General features: G+C 34.1%; 1 protein-coding gene across 9 annotated transcripts in view; it reads right to left on the reverse strand.

The window, feature by feature from the left end:
* The window catches only part of THOC2 (THO complex 2), a 99,122-nt gene that overhangs the window by 25,282 nt on the left and 57,546 nt on the right, over positions 1-16,294 (reverse strand). For 5 of the 9 annotated variants that reach the window (XM_025049778.1, XM_025049781.1, XM_025049779.1 and 2 more), the window contains 10 exons: positions 12,465-12,506; positions 11,893-12,023; positions 11,693-11,794; positions 8,301-8,397; positions 7,598-7,691; positions 7,106-7,186; positions 5,457-5,553; positions 3,502-3,619; positions 2,775-2,954; positions 1,859-2,023 (listed from right to left, as the gene is read on the reverse strand). In XM_025049778.1, coding sequence (XP_024905546.1) covers positions 1,859-2,023; positions 2,775-2,954; positions 3,502-3,619; positions 5,457-5,553; positions 7,106-7,186; positions 7,598-7,691; positions 8,301-8,397; positions 11,693-11,794; positions 11,893-12,023; positions 12,465-12,506 — 1,107 coding nt within the window. The remainder of the gene's footprint in view (positions 1-1,858; positions 2,024-2,774; positions 2,955-3,501; positions 3,620-5,456; positions 5,554-7,105; positions 7,187-7,597; positions 7,692-8,300; positions 8,398-11,692; positions 11,795-11,892; positions 12,024-12,464; positions 12,507-16,294) is intronic. The other 4 variants (XM_006916161.3, XM_025049780.1, XM_025049776.1 and 1 more) reach the window with 1 other exon arrangement.

Consider the following 16,294-nt stretch of genomic DNA (forward strand, 5'->3'; position numbering starts at 1 on the left):
TAGTCAATTTATGGAAGGGACCTCCAATACTCATACTCTCTCATCAAAGGCTCTTCAAGAGAGGTTTTCACCCAAGAAGCATAACCAAGAATCCCCGGGGAAGGTTGGATACCATCCAGTACAACCAAAGTTGCCAAGGAACTCCCTTTCCAGAGGGTGGCATGTGGCCTATCCCTGACTTGACTGTACAGCCACCTCTGTATAGTTTTCTGTTTTCCTCTTCAACCCAGAGAGGGAAATGACATTTCTTTGTTTAGATTTTTGTATCTCTTAAATGACAAAGACATAATATTTTATACAGGCTACAGAAAAGGTAGCTATTGGTATGAATGACCTGCTCCATTTTCTGACCTGGAAAAGTTCAGCCAACCTCAGGCAACCAGGTGTTCCTGTTTGCTAGGGTTCAATATCGCTGATTACTGTGTTCTCTTCTCAGTATAGCACAGGGCAGGTCAGAATTCCTGAGATGAAGAAATTCTCCCACCTCAGTCCTTCAAGAAATCAGGTCCCCTGTTGTATAGCTGAGACTGATCTACTGTGGGGTGGGGCGACAACACAAGACATAACTATGCAGAGAGCATACAATTTTCTGGATTGAGAGATTCTAAAGGAGAAGAAAAGGCCTAATCTTACTTCCCTTATCCCTTTACCCTCCAGAGAGTATAGCACAAAATAGCATCATAATGCTAATACCATGATAATTACATCAATTAACATTTAGTTAATTGTTACAAGGAAGTGTGAGACCATAGCAGTTGATATGTAAACACTAAAAGCTGATGGTCCCTTAAATGATCGATCAGCACTTTTTCCATGCCTCTACTACAGAGCCCTGTATCCCAGTTGGGAACAAAAATGGGATCCTAATTTAAGATAAGGACCAAGATCTTCCCCAAAATCTGTAGTGAAAGCCTTGTACAGTAGACTTAAAAACAACAACAAATAAACAGAAGGGCCAGAATCCAAGTCTACACTAAAATGAAGAATATGCTGGAACTCCAGTCAAAGTGGAGGACTGACCATGGCCCTGAGGGAAAAAGAAATGTGAATTCCCATTAGGTCACTGCTTTGCAGGGAAAAGTCTAGGTGGCAGAACAGAGGACAGAGGGCTGTTTCCTCTTCCTTCACACCCTTACTTGAATTTGAATACAGTCACCACTGGAATAGCCTGCTTGAGAAGGCTCTAGATTGCTTTTGTTGTTGCTGTTTTCTGTTTTTAGTTGTTTCATTTAGGTGGAGAGAAATAAAACAAGAACCCTAAATACACCTTTCCTAGAAGTTGCACAACAGAGACGATAGAGTTTTTAGAAGATTTGGGACTGGGTAAGTCTTTCTGTCTGTATTTCCTTCAAGGCAGTATGATAACAGCAAGTCAACTATCTGACAGGAATATTGTCATTGAGGAAACAGGACCTTATTCAACAGGAGTGTTGCTCAGAATAACATACCACATTTACCTGTTTCAGAATCATCTAGTGCTTGTTAAAAAGCAAACGAAACAAATTCCCAGGTACCATTCGAGTTACTAAATTAAAATTTAGGGACATGGGATCAAGTTTTTAAGATGCTTCCCTGGTGATTCTCATCTACACTAACGTTTGAGAACTACAGTTCTAGAAAGCCCATAAGACATCAACCTGAACTGGTGGCTAGTAACAGTAAAATTATAGAACTAGTTACGACTTACTTTTAAAGAGGGCATTTTCATTATACACTGCTCAGAGCTGAGTATTAACAAAAGAGTTAACTCTCCAAGAGACCTATCCATATCTATGTCAAAGTAAAATGCATTTACAAATAAAACAGCTAAAGTAGTTTGGAATCATTCTTGAATGGCAGCAAAGATATTTATACTTACTGAAATATGATGTGCATACATTGGCCTAGACAGGAAAAATGCTGCATCATGGGGTGTATGAAATTCGTTACAGAGTACATCAATTGAAGGCACTCGCTTTATATAATCTTCTGTGCTTAGATTAGATGCTAAAAACCCACCAAACTGTACCAGGGTGTCATGACACTAAATTTAAAAAATAAGACAAAAAATGCTGATGTGCTATCATTTTACAAAAACATACATTTTCCAAAATAATTAAGATGCCATTTTAACAATATTCTGATTAACAAGAATTCAAATTTTGCAAATTGAAAGAACTTTAGAGACAATCTACAAACATAATCATATTACAAAAAAGATGCCGAGGTCCTGAAAAGTTGACTAATCTAAGGCTTTAATACCAACCAGGCCTCAAGTTCCAAGCTATTGTTTATCACCTTTAATAGAATGTTACCTAAGTCACGTACAACAATTTTATGTATATAAAAATCAAATTCCTTGCCCTTAAAAGATGAAAACTTTATAAAATATGTTATCATTTTTCCTTGTAACACAGTGATAAACACATTTTGTAGGCCGCCCACAGGTTTTGGTGCTTAATATTTATAAATATATTTTACAAATAAAGATCAATCTACTTTGTTGTGATTGAAATTCCAGATTTACAGAGATCAGGAAAGACAGAACAAACAACTTGAAGCTATCTACTCAACTAAAAACCTTATACATATTATTACATCTCCTATAGCCATCACTTAAATATCATAATTTTACACAGAAATAGCCCACATTTTCAGAATATCTATTTTACATTAGAGCTGTTTCACACTCACATGATGTGCAAAATGACATTTTTCGAGTTATATAATATTCTATGTTTGCCATTATCAGGATTTAAAAAATCCATATAAACGCGAAAGCCACTTTAACTTGCCTGATCATAGAGCTTTCCCACAAGTTTCAAATGTTTCTCTCCACCTTCCTGAAAAATTACTCCATTCCTCTGCTGAGCCATAAGCAAACAGAGAGGAAGAGCAAGATCATGGTCTAATAGTGCATCCTTTAATCTCTGTGAAGATTTTTTAGTGTTTCTGATCTGGCCGAAATAACCACCCTGCACAAGAGAAGATATTAATTTACCAGTGCACAATACATAACACATGCCATCTGATTTGAAGAAGACAGAGAAAGTTCACTTACAATCCTGAAGATAGAATTACATTAGTGACGCTAATACTGGTTATAGTCAATGGTTTAAAGATAATTGTCAATTGTCTTGAAACTTCTGCATATTTCACATTTTCTACCTTGCAGTCTCTTATAAACAATTATTCTTTATTCAGTGTGGAGCAGATTCAACAACAGAATAACTATGTTCAGATTTATGTCAGTCAGGATATCAAGGACCACAGAAGGTTTGATATTTGTTTCCCTTATAGATGTATTAATAATATTCTTTTATACTTTGTTTCAGCTTTTTTAAAGGGTTAAAATAACTAACATTTCAATTTTTAAAAGGGAGCTGGGGGTGGTAGTGAGAGGAGGGTGTGCATGGTTTTGATGTTTGGCTTTATGTAGTTATATATTGTTTGAATTCTTTATACTGTGAGCATGCATACACTTTGAATTTAAAAAGTGAATAAAAAAATAGCAATTCTCACCTCAGCTTTTAGTTGCTCTCCACCAGTCATGGCCTCTAGTTGCTCCATTGTCATTTCTTCTGTAATTTCTATTCCTGCCATTTTTTGTACCACTTCTTTCAATATCAGCAAGTCAAAACTATTTAGAAAAAATAAGAAACAGCCTACAGTTGAAACTTCAACATAACAGTGACAATATATTATAATTAATAAAATCCCTAAATTATCTGTATATAAAAATGAGAGGAAGGGGGCTGAAGCTGTTTTTAAAGAAAAACTGCATTCCTAGAACTATACTGAAAAATATTTGGGCCATGCAATATGTTTATGTTTATTTTAACTTTTTACTTGGAAATAATTTCAAATACACAGATAGCATAAAATAGTACAAATAAAAATAGTACAAAGCACACCAATGTATATCCTTTACCCCAACTTCACCTAACATTTTACTCCTATTTCTCATTTTATCATTTGTTTTCTCTCCTTCGCCTCTCACTCTCTCTACACACACACACACACACACACACACACACTTTTGAACTATTTGAGAGTAACTTATTTAGTAAGCAACATCATCTTAGGGGTACATTTTAGCCCTAGAATTCCTAAGAACATATCTCCTAAGAGTGCATTTCCTAAGAAAACCACTATTCTCTTACATCAACCACAGCATAGATCAATTTAGTAAATCTAACACTGATACAATACTTTTATCTAATCTACAGTTCATATTTCATTTTTATCAGCTGACCCAATAATGTCTTCCAGTACAGGATGGCCAATATATATTTTAATGGTAATAGAGTCAATTCTCTAAACAATCATGCACACTTGGGAGGGAGGGAGAAAAAAAAGGAAGGGAATGGAAGTTCCAAGTTATGGTGTTTGAGCCTAAGATGACAGTTTAGTGGCCAGCCTTAAGCAATTTATTACTGTGCCAACAGTTATACATTTTAATTCTCAAAGTTTAGGACTGTCAATGGAAATAACACTTATGACTTCCAAAATCTTCTTTAGTTAAGTAATGAAGATAAAGTGAAAGCATTCTTTCCTCCAAACAAATATAGATGTTTTCCCAATGGTAAAGCTAGACATACCCAAGACATGAGTTAATAGACAAAGGAACAGTTTTCTAAGATTCTTAATGTTTATTCTCTCAACTGGCCTTGTCTTCCCTAAACGGTTTTTGAAGAAAAAAAAAAAACCCTCACAGAAATTAGTACACAATAAGTACCAATGAAATATTTTAATTTTTCTTTAAACTATCTTTTAATTAGATGGTCACAAAAACTATTCACGGTACAGAAAACTGGCATAGATTTAAAAAGAACATGCTCTCCTGGCCTATAGCCACAGAAGAGTAAAATGTATAGGAATGACTGATAGATGAGCATAGAGTAAGTGATATGTGGATAAAATCCTGAGTCTAAATATTATTTTTTAAAGTTTTCTCTAAATCAAAATAAAAATGTCAAGAATTACTGATATTGGTCCAGAATAATAAAAGTATTTATAAAGAAAAGGTGACACTGGCCAAAACATATGTAAGCTTTATGTCTGAAGCTCAAATTCCAAAAAGAATTCCTAAAAATAAACATGTTCCTACCAAATGTTTAATGCAAAGGCCAATTACTGTCCAGTAGCATAGTCAATACTGAAATATCTTTTGTCATAAGAGGATTTACAATATACCATATTAACCATTTATTCAAAAGCTTAACAGGTAGTCAAAATGAGTTAGTCTTTTTAGAGTTACATATATAGCCAAACATTAATTTCATTCTGCAAAAGAAGTGTTTGTGTATTAAATTATAATTTCTTTTAATTAAAGAATTCCACATAAATAAGTGAAGAACTATTCTACTTAAGCCTACAATCAACAAATAGTTTTTCAGGATAATAGCAATTTAATATCCCATTATCACCAGAAGTACTTTATTCAATATCATTTACATATAATTTGCTATAAATACCTTTTGCCTGCCTTTAGCTGATTAGCCACATATTGAAGAAGACCAGCAAGATCAATTGGATATTTACGAAAAACTGCACCACAGAAACTAGCCAGACCTATATGAAATTTAAAAATAAAATGACTTTTTAAAAACAATTCATAAAACAAAAAATACAATATTAAGTGTCATTTCTTCCACTAAATTTCTAAAACAAAATGAGGTAGGAATCATTATATTGCTGATGCTACTTAATGGAACTTTATAACTGATAATATTTATTGGGCATATATATGCCAAACACTATACTAAGTACTTTATGTAACTACCTCATTTAATGTTTACAATAATCATCTCAGGTTCATATAAATCTATTAATGATGAAAATTTAGAACATGTAACTTGCTCAAGGTCACATAGTTGATATGAGGTAGAGCAGTGATTCAAATCTATATGGCCTGATTCCAGAGCCTATGACATTAATTAGGCCACAACAAAATCTTGGGGATCACTCAGTAAATAAATGACCAACGAAACACCTGCCCCTCAAATGTCTGTGTCAAGAAAAAAATCTCTTTTTATCTAGAAACATGCTACTAGTTGTAGAAGGGCAAGGAAACAGGTAAAGCATTGCTAGACCAAGAAGCAAACAAAAGACCATCTTAACCAATAGTCCTTATCACATCATGAGTAGATAGAAAATCCAGCCAACTCAAGAGGAGGAGATCCTAGTAAAGTCAAATTATCTGTAGTCTTTTTGACAATTATTTGCTGAGCACCTAAAGGATAATGGACAAAACACAGGTCCTGCCCTCAAGGACCTTATGGTTTAGTGAGGGATACAGAAAAGTAAACTGAAATAACTATGATGAATAAAAAGTTCCATAGGAGTACAAAGAGGGGCACCTAACTGACTTTTGGGTGGGAATGTTAATAGGGAAAGCTTTCTGAAGAATGTTACCTCTAAGCTGAAATCTTAAGATATGATGGAGGAGAGGAGTTGGTATGGAAGGGTATTCCAAGTAGAGGGAATAATGTGCAAATGGGCCATGGAAAGTGTAAGAAATTCAGTATTAATGGAACCTAGAATATGGAGGAGGGGCAAAAGATGAGGCTAGTACAGTGAGTAAGAACCTGATTCCCAAAGAACTTACGTGTATGACATTACAGATTTCAGACTTTAAAGGGCAATGGAGAGTTATTGCAAAGTTCAGCTATCACACACAATAGGTTGAAAGGAAAAGGAACTGGCTACTAGAAATCAAAGGTACAAGAATTTTTTTTTAAAGGCTGGGTTTTTTTGTTTGTTTTTTATTAAACAACCAATGTTTATTCTTTTAAGAACACTGGAACCTCAGGATGGAAATGAAAGAAGGGAGAATAGTTCCCTTAAAATTAATTCTTCTAAAATAATAGAAAGAATTTTTATCTCCCCAGTAATACTTGCCCAAATTCTATCATAGCCGATACTGGCCTCTTGAGTTGGAAAATGAATAAGTACTATATGAACCTCCTTACACAGCCAAGAACTTAAACAAACACTCTGCAGAAAAAGCTGAGAGACTAGAGATTTTCAAGAGCTCTTGCCAACAGACTCTTAGCGCAGATAACAGAATACACAGCATGGTTGTTACAACAGATGGAAATTTCATCCTTGGAAAAATACTTACTTTGAAGCCAGCTTGAGATGGTTGTGTCATCATGTTTCATTCTCTCCTTTTCTGGATTAGCTAAAGCTTCAATGATACAATCTTTCATACATTTAGAAAAAATTTTAAGTCACTATATTTCTAACAAAGACCCTTAAAACAACAACAAAAAAAGCTACATCTTGGAAAAAAAATTAAATTGTTAGCTTCAAGTTATTACAAAGTATTGAAAAATACACTCACTATGATACCAACTTTCCTTCTTTAGCTTCTTTTCCATCTTTCAGCAAGCAAAACAGATTCTACCTATATCAAAATGTTTGATAAATGTAACATTGTCTCTCCCTGTATACAACACAAATACGCACACAAATTCCTGACTGGCCAACCTTCAGATCAGCCAACTGAATCACCCTCAGATGGTTACAAAAGGAACTTAGAATGAAAGTAAAACATTCACCATTAGTATCTATGAAATGTGAAATGTACGTACTACTTCACTTGAAAGGATACAGGCCAAGACATCATAATTCAATGAAGTGAGGTATTTCAGTGAATCTACTACAGGTGTTATTAAGTTATCATACTTCTGTATTTGTGACAAGATCTGGAAGACAGCAACAAAGAAGAGACAGTATTAACTAATCAAAAGAGAACTACTGTGCTAACTAAATAATGGCTATACTTTTCATTTTTCAAAAGTAGTTTCCTTTCATTTTATATTTGCATAAAACCTACTAGCCTATTAGTTCCTTAGAAAATATTTTCCTAGGCTACATTTTCCAATTAGAAATTGTCATTCCGGGGTATCTAAAGCTGAATTTTGGAATTATAAAAGCTAATCTCATGTCAAGTGTGTTTTAGAAATCTCTTTCTAAATAATGGAAGTATTACATCTAAATCACAATGAAATGTTATTCAAATGTTTCTAACAACTAAAATCAAATAATGAATCTATTAATGTTTCTAAGTCAAAATGTGGTAAACAAGATAATGTTAGATTGTTTATAACAGCAGCATTGTTAAATATTACTAGAAAGTAAATCAATGTATTAAATATTATATGCTAAGTTTTGTCATTAGAATAGCCATACAATATTTCATTTGCTAAAGGTTTTTTTCCATAAAACTACCATTTTTAAAACTACATCATTTCATTTCCACTTGTGCTGACTTAAAAAGAACAAAAAGAAAAATCCCTTAAAATAATATTAACCTCAAAACATACATAATCAAACAAAATGGTTGGATTGCTGTGGCTCAACTTCCCAATTTGTCTTCCAGAAGGCTTTACATTTTCCTTGGTTAGACGCCTACAGGGGGAGAAGAAAAGGTGACAGGGATCATCTTAAGTAATTTCCTTCATAATAGCTTTGTTACATCATGAAAACAACAATTCCTACCCAAATATTCAAAATGGATCCATGTAAATGACCACATTCATCACAGATTTTAATGTAGGACTTGGGATATTTTGACTAGGCATTCTCCCAGAGGGTATTAAGATTTTGGATTAATACTTAATATTTATAATATATACATTTCCATTTTAGAGTAAAGTCTAATAAAGCATTAAAACTCTTAATGTACTCTACAAGTAGATAAAACTCTTCTTATAGAGAATCATAGTTATTCTAGATTTAGAAGGGCTCATTTATTAATTTAGGAATTAAGATATCCAACCAATTTAGTTTAATGCAATGAAATAAATGCCTCATGCCATCTGTCTCAGTGACCCTAACAGAATAATAGCTAATGCTATACTCCTTGATACGGGAAGTTCTCTGGTTTTCATATTTAAAGTAAACAATTTTTGAAAAATCAATCCTACTCCTTTCTTTCCTCTTTATCTTCCTCTGCTCAGTATTCTTTTACTAACAATCTGGAAATTTTTATCTATGAATGCCTACAATTTAAAACAATAGTAAAGCATCTTAAACTCTTCTGATGAAATTATTACATAATAAATATAGAAAATTGAAACTTGAAAAGCTTAGAAGTGACAGGAAGCTTTCTAGAATGAAAATATAATGAAGCAAATAACAAATTCAGCTGATAGCTAAAGGAATTGACCACTCTGGAAGTGAGAAATTGATATAATTGTCTTAAGAAGTTTCTTATGAAAAAAACTGACCCATCAATCAAAATTATTCCATCATTGACTGCTTTGTCTTTCCATTCACCTTGGCCCAGTCTCCCTCACCAGAAGAGACACCTATCAGTTTCAAACTTGGCTATACTCCATTTCATCTTCAAACTTACCACCACTTGTCCCTATTTCCAACCCTACTATTTCAGGTGGCCCTCCTACTTTCCAAAGCTAACCCTTCCTCTCTACACTTTTTATCCTGTTCTCTTTTGCCTTCACCACCAAGAAGGAAAAAAACAAACAAAAATAAAAGGAATACTTTCTTGATTATGCCTTCCCCTCAAGATACCATAGTGTCTGGCACATGGAATACAATCCGTGAGTATTAGTAGAATGAATTATTGGCTGCCCTATACCAAACTCATGTTTTAAACAGTAACCAAAACTTGTGAGATTCTGCAAGTAGTAAATTACTACATTCCATTCTCAACATAAAATGTTCAATCAATATCAAAATCATATTGTTCAAGCCTGGTGAAATAGTTATAACTTAAAAATATAACAAAAATCCAAGTACTTAAAAAATTCTGCACATATTCTGTGACAGGCAAAGTGCTAAGAAAAAAAGGGAAAAAAAGATGAATAACAGCTCCTGCCCTCACATTCAGTCCAGCTGGAAAGACAGATTTAAAATCATTTATTAAATGTTTATATTCTTAAACAAATAGAGCAAATTACGGAACGGTACTTATTGTATGCTATCAATAGTGTAAAAAGGGGAAATATATTTGTATTCCTTTGTATATCTATAAAAGTATCTGGAAGAATAAATAAGAAACTAAACAGTGGCTACTTTTTTTTTTTCCTTTGGGAGGACTGAGTGGACAGAGGAATGGGGTGAGAGACTTTTTTACTGTCGACCTTTTTATATTTACTGAAATTTAAATCATGTAAAACTATTCAGAAATTAGATGATTAAGAAAATAAAAACAAACATAGTAATGTATCCAAGGGGTGTGATAGCACTATATGCATATGGGACAGTGGTGGTACAAATAAAGAACCACCAATTATGCTTGGCAATATGTGCTACAAAACGCTATACAGAAGAGGTAACATTAAAGCCCACACTCTGAGCATGAGGTCTCCAGAGAGAGAAAAGCAGTAAGGAAAAAAACAAACAAACAAAGAAAACATATGCAAAGGAAAAGGAGACCATAGCACATTCAGGGAAACATAAGTGGGCTTAGTACAGGTGGAGGTAGAGTTGGCAGGAAATTAAGTTGGAAATAGGGAGGGACAGGTCATGGAGGGTCTCTTACATCACTATACCATAAAATTTGACATATAACTTGTAGGCAACGGCTAGTCACCAAAGAACTGTAAAGAAAGAGGATAATACGAGGCACTACAATACTCCAGATAAAAGAACTAAATTAACAGCAATAAAGAATAGAAGAGACAGATTCAAGAGATTTAATATTTAATATATTAAATAATCCATATAAAGCACTTCAGTGTCTGGCACACACAGTAATGGCTCCATAAATACTAGCTCTTGTTGTTAAGCTAGAAACGCTACCTGGGGAATTCTTAAGACCAGAACTCTTTCAGAAGAATCAGTTTTAATATCTCCTTCCATGCTTTCCCCAACTTCCATAGGGTAAATAATTCACTCTCTTCTCTATCCTCCCATAAAACTTCATATACACTGTATAACAGCACCTATTAAAAGAGACTGTGATTGTGCACATACCTGTTTCCCGGTAGACTGTGACCAGGAACAATATCACTAGGCAAAGACAGTGATGTTGCAAACTGTGAAACCTAGTTAAACTAGGAAATGTACTACTTTTAGTTAGAATAACCATACCATTGCATGAATGTTAAAGAAATGATAATAGCCTTGCTGAAAACACTTGCAATACAGCAGCATATTTAGTATCTAAACCAATACATTGAAGTATATAATTTTCGTAATTAAACTTCAAACATTTTACCAAGAAGTAAAAACCATCACTCGTGTTTTTAATGACATGAAAATAAAGCACACAAATGAAAAAAAAATCGAAATTTTTCTAAAGTTGACCCTATGGAGATAGTTCTGCATCTTCCAAAAAGAAAAAAAATCTTTATTACAATAACTTTCAGCAGAGGAAATTCCTAGAATTTTGACTATCTTGTACAAGCCATTAAATGTATTCTGCAAATTGAGCAAAGACCACAGTAGCTTGTCCTTTTTAAGAAAACTTATCCTATAATATGATGCATTAAAGAGGATTTTTATAAGATTTCATAGCTATGCAAATATGACAACTACAAAAACTAACTTGTAGTCAAATGAGCTAAAAACCACAAAAATTGATAGTCATTCTATCTGTAGTATATAATCAGCTATACTATTAGCAAATATTCTTGGGTTTCCTCAAAATTGAGGCTCAGACATAGGCTGGCTGAAAGAAAGTAAATTAGATCCAGAAATACTTTAGATTAATATGAAGAAAAAACTTAAAACTTACTTCATGATATATTTGGCTCTGTCTATTGTTTGAGCTTTAACTTTTACTAAAAGTGGGTGACTGTTATAAGTTTCATTCTTCCATTGGCCATACAGACGATATCTTAAAAAATGATGAGATGAAGAATTAGGAAAAGTTAACCACTTAGAGGTTAATACACTAGAACAGTACTTCAAAATACAAAAATATTATATATTTACCTGTGCTGATATGGAAATGTTTTAAACATTCCCCATAGTTCCTCAGACATACAAGCATTGCAGTCCATCAAAGAAAGAGATGGAAGTAGTACCTGGTCAGTAATGCTAAGCAAACAGCTAAGGATAACTTCCTAAGAAGAATGGAGGAAAAATTATTTCAGTAAGCAGTCCACATTAATCCACTCTCTAAATAAATTTATGTCAGCCTTGGAAAAATTGCCATTCAGTGATCTCATAACACACCATGTCTAATTCCTCACACTATCACTGTCCTTTTCACAATAGTTATTTGTGTTTCTCTATCTAAAAAAGCAAATGAGGAGAGGGAAGGAAAGGGGCAGCAAGAGAATGAGGGACTTTTATTATCCCTCCTCCCTTTTCAACATGGTAATCCTCAAAAAGCAGGAGGCTGTCAATCTTAAAAGATAATGTATAATATGCCAAAGCTATATTCAGCATGTAACAGATAAAATAATTATTCACACAGGTGACTAAAGCTTGTCCACACTAAAATTTGCAGTACGCTGTACCCAGACAAACATTAGACACATTGGATTTTTGTAGTCTCTTACCGTTTTCTCTTTATCTTCTTGTTTGCTTCCATCAGACTGAAACTAAAATTTAAAAAAAAACTATAAATGAAATGTAAAAGGTTACGATTAGGCTGTCACAATTTAGTTTCTAATTTGAAAAAATTAACTTGCACATGGTTGTGAATTATTTCCTTACTATTTACACATATGTCAGTTTTAAATATAGCCAGTATTACCAATTAACATTTTTAAATTTCATCTATATTTCTAACCTTCAAATCATTTGTGACATTCATGAGTTTTAAATGTTAATTTTATAAGCCAACTATTTTCTCAACCTCATTATCACAAACCAAAGCATCTTAAACCTAATCGAAGTACTTATTATGAAATTGTAGCCAGCCTAAGTTAGTTATAATGCATTTTTCTATCTAGACAGTCTAGTTTTTCCCCTACAGAACTGGTAAAAATCTAACTCTAAAGGAACAACGAAAAAAATTAAACCCAAAGAAATTTAAAACTATGTTTTAATTCACCACTAAAGTCCTCACTGAGAAATAAGCCCAAAATATTAACAACACTGCTGACAAAGATAAAATCACTGCCTAACTTGGACAGACTGAAAAAAAAAATCAGCCAATACTAAATCAATGATTTGCAGGTGGGCAGCTCAAATGCCATGTTTGACAATGCTGTCTATTCATTCAAAATGAAATAGTAATACTTGTGTGTGCGTAGGCGGGTGGAAGGTTGGGGGAGTTTGCAAAGGCCAAAAGGACAAATGAAGCACTGATACTCAAAGACAATCTAGAGTTCTGAAGTAGGATTTAGCTCAACACCAAGGGAGGGAGGGGAAAAGCCAATATGCAGCTAACAAACTTATTTTCTTGGCAGATAATGGTATTTTGTGCATATACGTTTTTGTGTTTACTTAATTTAATGAGCATAACTAAAGGGAAGTGTCACTTCTGTGCAACATTTTCATTTAAGACTAATTCACGGACTGCCACATTACCCTGATGGGAAAACACACACAATCACATCCATTTTAATAAGCAGGATAAAAAGTTATGGTTCCCTTTCACAGAAACATTATTAAGTCAACATATATCCTGCAGCAAATAAAGAGTCAGGTTATGAAAGAGTGGTCTGGCAGAAAACAAACTAGACAGTTGCCTTTGTTTTGTTTGGTTGTTGGGGTGGGGAGTAATTCTGACAACATACTAGTATACTTTGAGAAGCAGGAATAAGGGTATGTCATAATTGAAAGAACTAGGTTTAGAGTACAATATGTTGGGAATAAAGGCAATTAAGGTACTCCTTTACTAGGATACTACAATTTAAACAAACGTAATAAAGCTACACGTAGTTTTCTCCAAAGAAATAAAACATTTTCTTAGTTACTAAGCTATCCTAATTCCCTTACTAGATAATTATAAGAGGTTCTGATGTCTGTATGTCAGTTCTCTTGATTTCATAAGCATAAAAATTTTGGAAAAATAAATCAAGAAATATGGAGAGTAAAATGAAACCATTTAGAAGAAAAGTAAGAAACCTTTCTATCAAAGGCTAATTATAACAAAGATGAAGAAAAAAATAAATTGAGGTACATGCAGGTAAAAGTAATTTTCTTTTGTTTAGTAGAAAGATAAAGACACATTCCACCCCCTTGATGCTTTTACTTTGCTTTTTAATTCAGAGTAAATATAAAATTCTCCATTCCCATAAGACAAGACTAGAAGTTTTACTGACTGGCCAGGCCAGGGAAAAAATGGAAGGAAGAAAGGAGAAAGAGAAACAAAAGACATGCATTCATTCATTCATTCATTTGCTATGTGCCAGGCACTGAGAATTCAAAGATGAACAGAATGGAGTTCCTATCTTTGAGGAGCTCATGAAGATCAAAACTACACTTTCCAAATAACTGGTAGGAACTGAATTTTTAAGTTTGAATAAAATTGAGCACTCACAATTATGCCTACACAGACCATCAGCTATAAATGGCCCCAAGCAGGTTCCAATCTTGCCCTATAAAGACTGAGCAGCTGACTGGGTAGCATAACGGTAATGGGCACAAAAAGAATGTAGGTCCATTAAGAGGGGGCATTTGAAGAGTCGAGAAATAAAGGATGGGAAAAGATATAGCTACAACTTGATAAATTACTTTTTTATTACTAATGTTCTATTTTTAGTTACCTCTAACCCATGAATGTTTCAAATTTTACTTTAGACTATACTTTATCTCGGAAAAGAAAATAATGAAAAATACTAAGATTTGTGACTAAATTGGAACTTTAAGTTACATCTAAGTAAATTATAGCACTATTTTCACCATATTTTCCTTGTTCTTATTAACAACCATTTGAGTATTCACTATATGCCATGTACTAGGCTAAGAACTTCACATTTATGTCTTAAAACTACTCTATAAGGAAAATCTTTTTGCTAGAAAATATCCAAACAAAACACATCGAAATAACTTACAAATAGGAAAATATAACCTATAGGTTAAAAGTTACAGGAACATGACTTGATCAAGTCTGAAGAAGAGATAACTAAATTGCCATTCAATGTTTTGGTTCAAAACTTTGTTTTTATTTTTTGATAAGAAACTCTTAAGGATTTATAAAAACACTCAAAAATAACCAGTAATGTTGATACCACATCATTAATGAAAATACAGGAAGAGATACTAAATTAAAAAAGTACTATCTTCCATCACATTTCATTTTGTCAATACAAATCCATCCTAAGATGCCAAAGAACTAATAATATATGGTCACCTACACACAGGATGGCCACATGTGCTGGTTCTCGCACATGGGTAAATAACAATACAACCTTTCAATCTTAAGAGTCCTATAAAGTATAAAGAGACAATAAAGTACATTGTTTCTCTACCTACCACATGGGTAGCATTCAAATTGCAGTAAATGACTTATAGGAGTGGTTTAAATATTAAAATATAGAAAACAAAACAAACTGCTAAATAGCTATGCTCAGTTTCATAAAATTCACCACTCAAAAGTAATTACTTGGTTAAAACACTGGTTATGATACAAAAGTGTGCTTTGTTTTACACAAGCATGGTTCTAACAAGATGTATACAAAAATGGGTATTCAGTACACTTAATGAATATGAATATGTGATTTATTTAAATGGATTCTCTTTTTATCATAGAATTATAAAGAGTTCATAATAGAGAGAAAAAAAATGGTGTAGATGATAGAGGCTCTGTTCAGCCCTCTGGCGACCAAATCAAAGTTGTGACAGAAACAAGGAGTAGCAGCAAGGAAAAATCGCCTGGGATCTTGATGAACAAGCCATACAACTAGGAAGAAATCTAAGAAATCACCCTGCAACGGCAGAAGGTAGGACGGGGCCAGAACGAGGGGTTTGCTTGGTCCTGAGCTGCTGAGTGAAGCTGCGGTAGTGGCAGAAGCTTCTTAAAGGGGCTGCGTCTGCGAGCGGATTTTTGTGGTGACAGATCTGGTCACTCTGAGCACCAGTGCCGATTCGGCTGCACTCAGGAGGCACCAGGGACTTACAAGGAGATACTGTTGGAGTAAGGGCCGAGGCAAGACTTGTTTGGTACAGAAGTGCTGCTAGTATCCATTGTTCCCTGTTGAGGCCTCCCCCCTCCCAATGCGCGGGACACAAGGCAGCCATAGCGCTGATGTCATCAAACTGGATAACAGAGGTCCCTCCACCCAGAGGATTCCCTGAAACTCTGCCTCCTCCAACTCACGGCCCCACCCATGCCACATCCAGGTATATCCTCAGCGAGTCAGGTGCTCCTTGCTGAGACTCACACTGGAGGCAACTGGCCTCAGTTTCTGGTGTGGCCTTTTGAGGCACCTATAAGCAC

Source organism: Pteropus alecto, unplaced genomic scaffold (genome assembly GCF_000325575.1).
Source record: "Pteropus alecto unplaced genomic scaffold, ASM32557v1 scaffold116, whole genome shotgun sequence".
NCBI classification, from domain to species: Eukaryota; Metazoa; Chordata; class Mammalia; order Chiroptera; family Pteropodidae; genus Pteropus; species Pteropus alecto.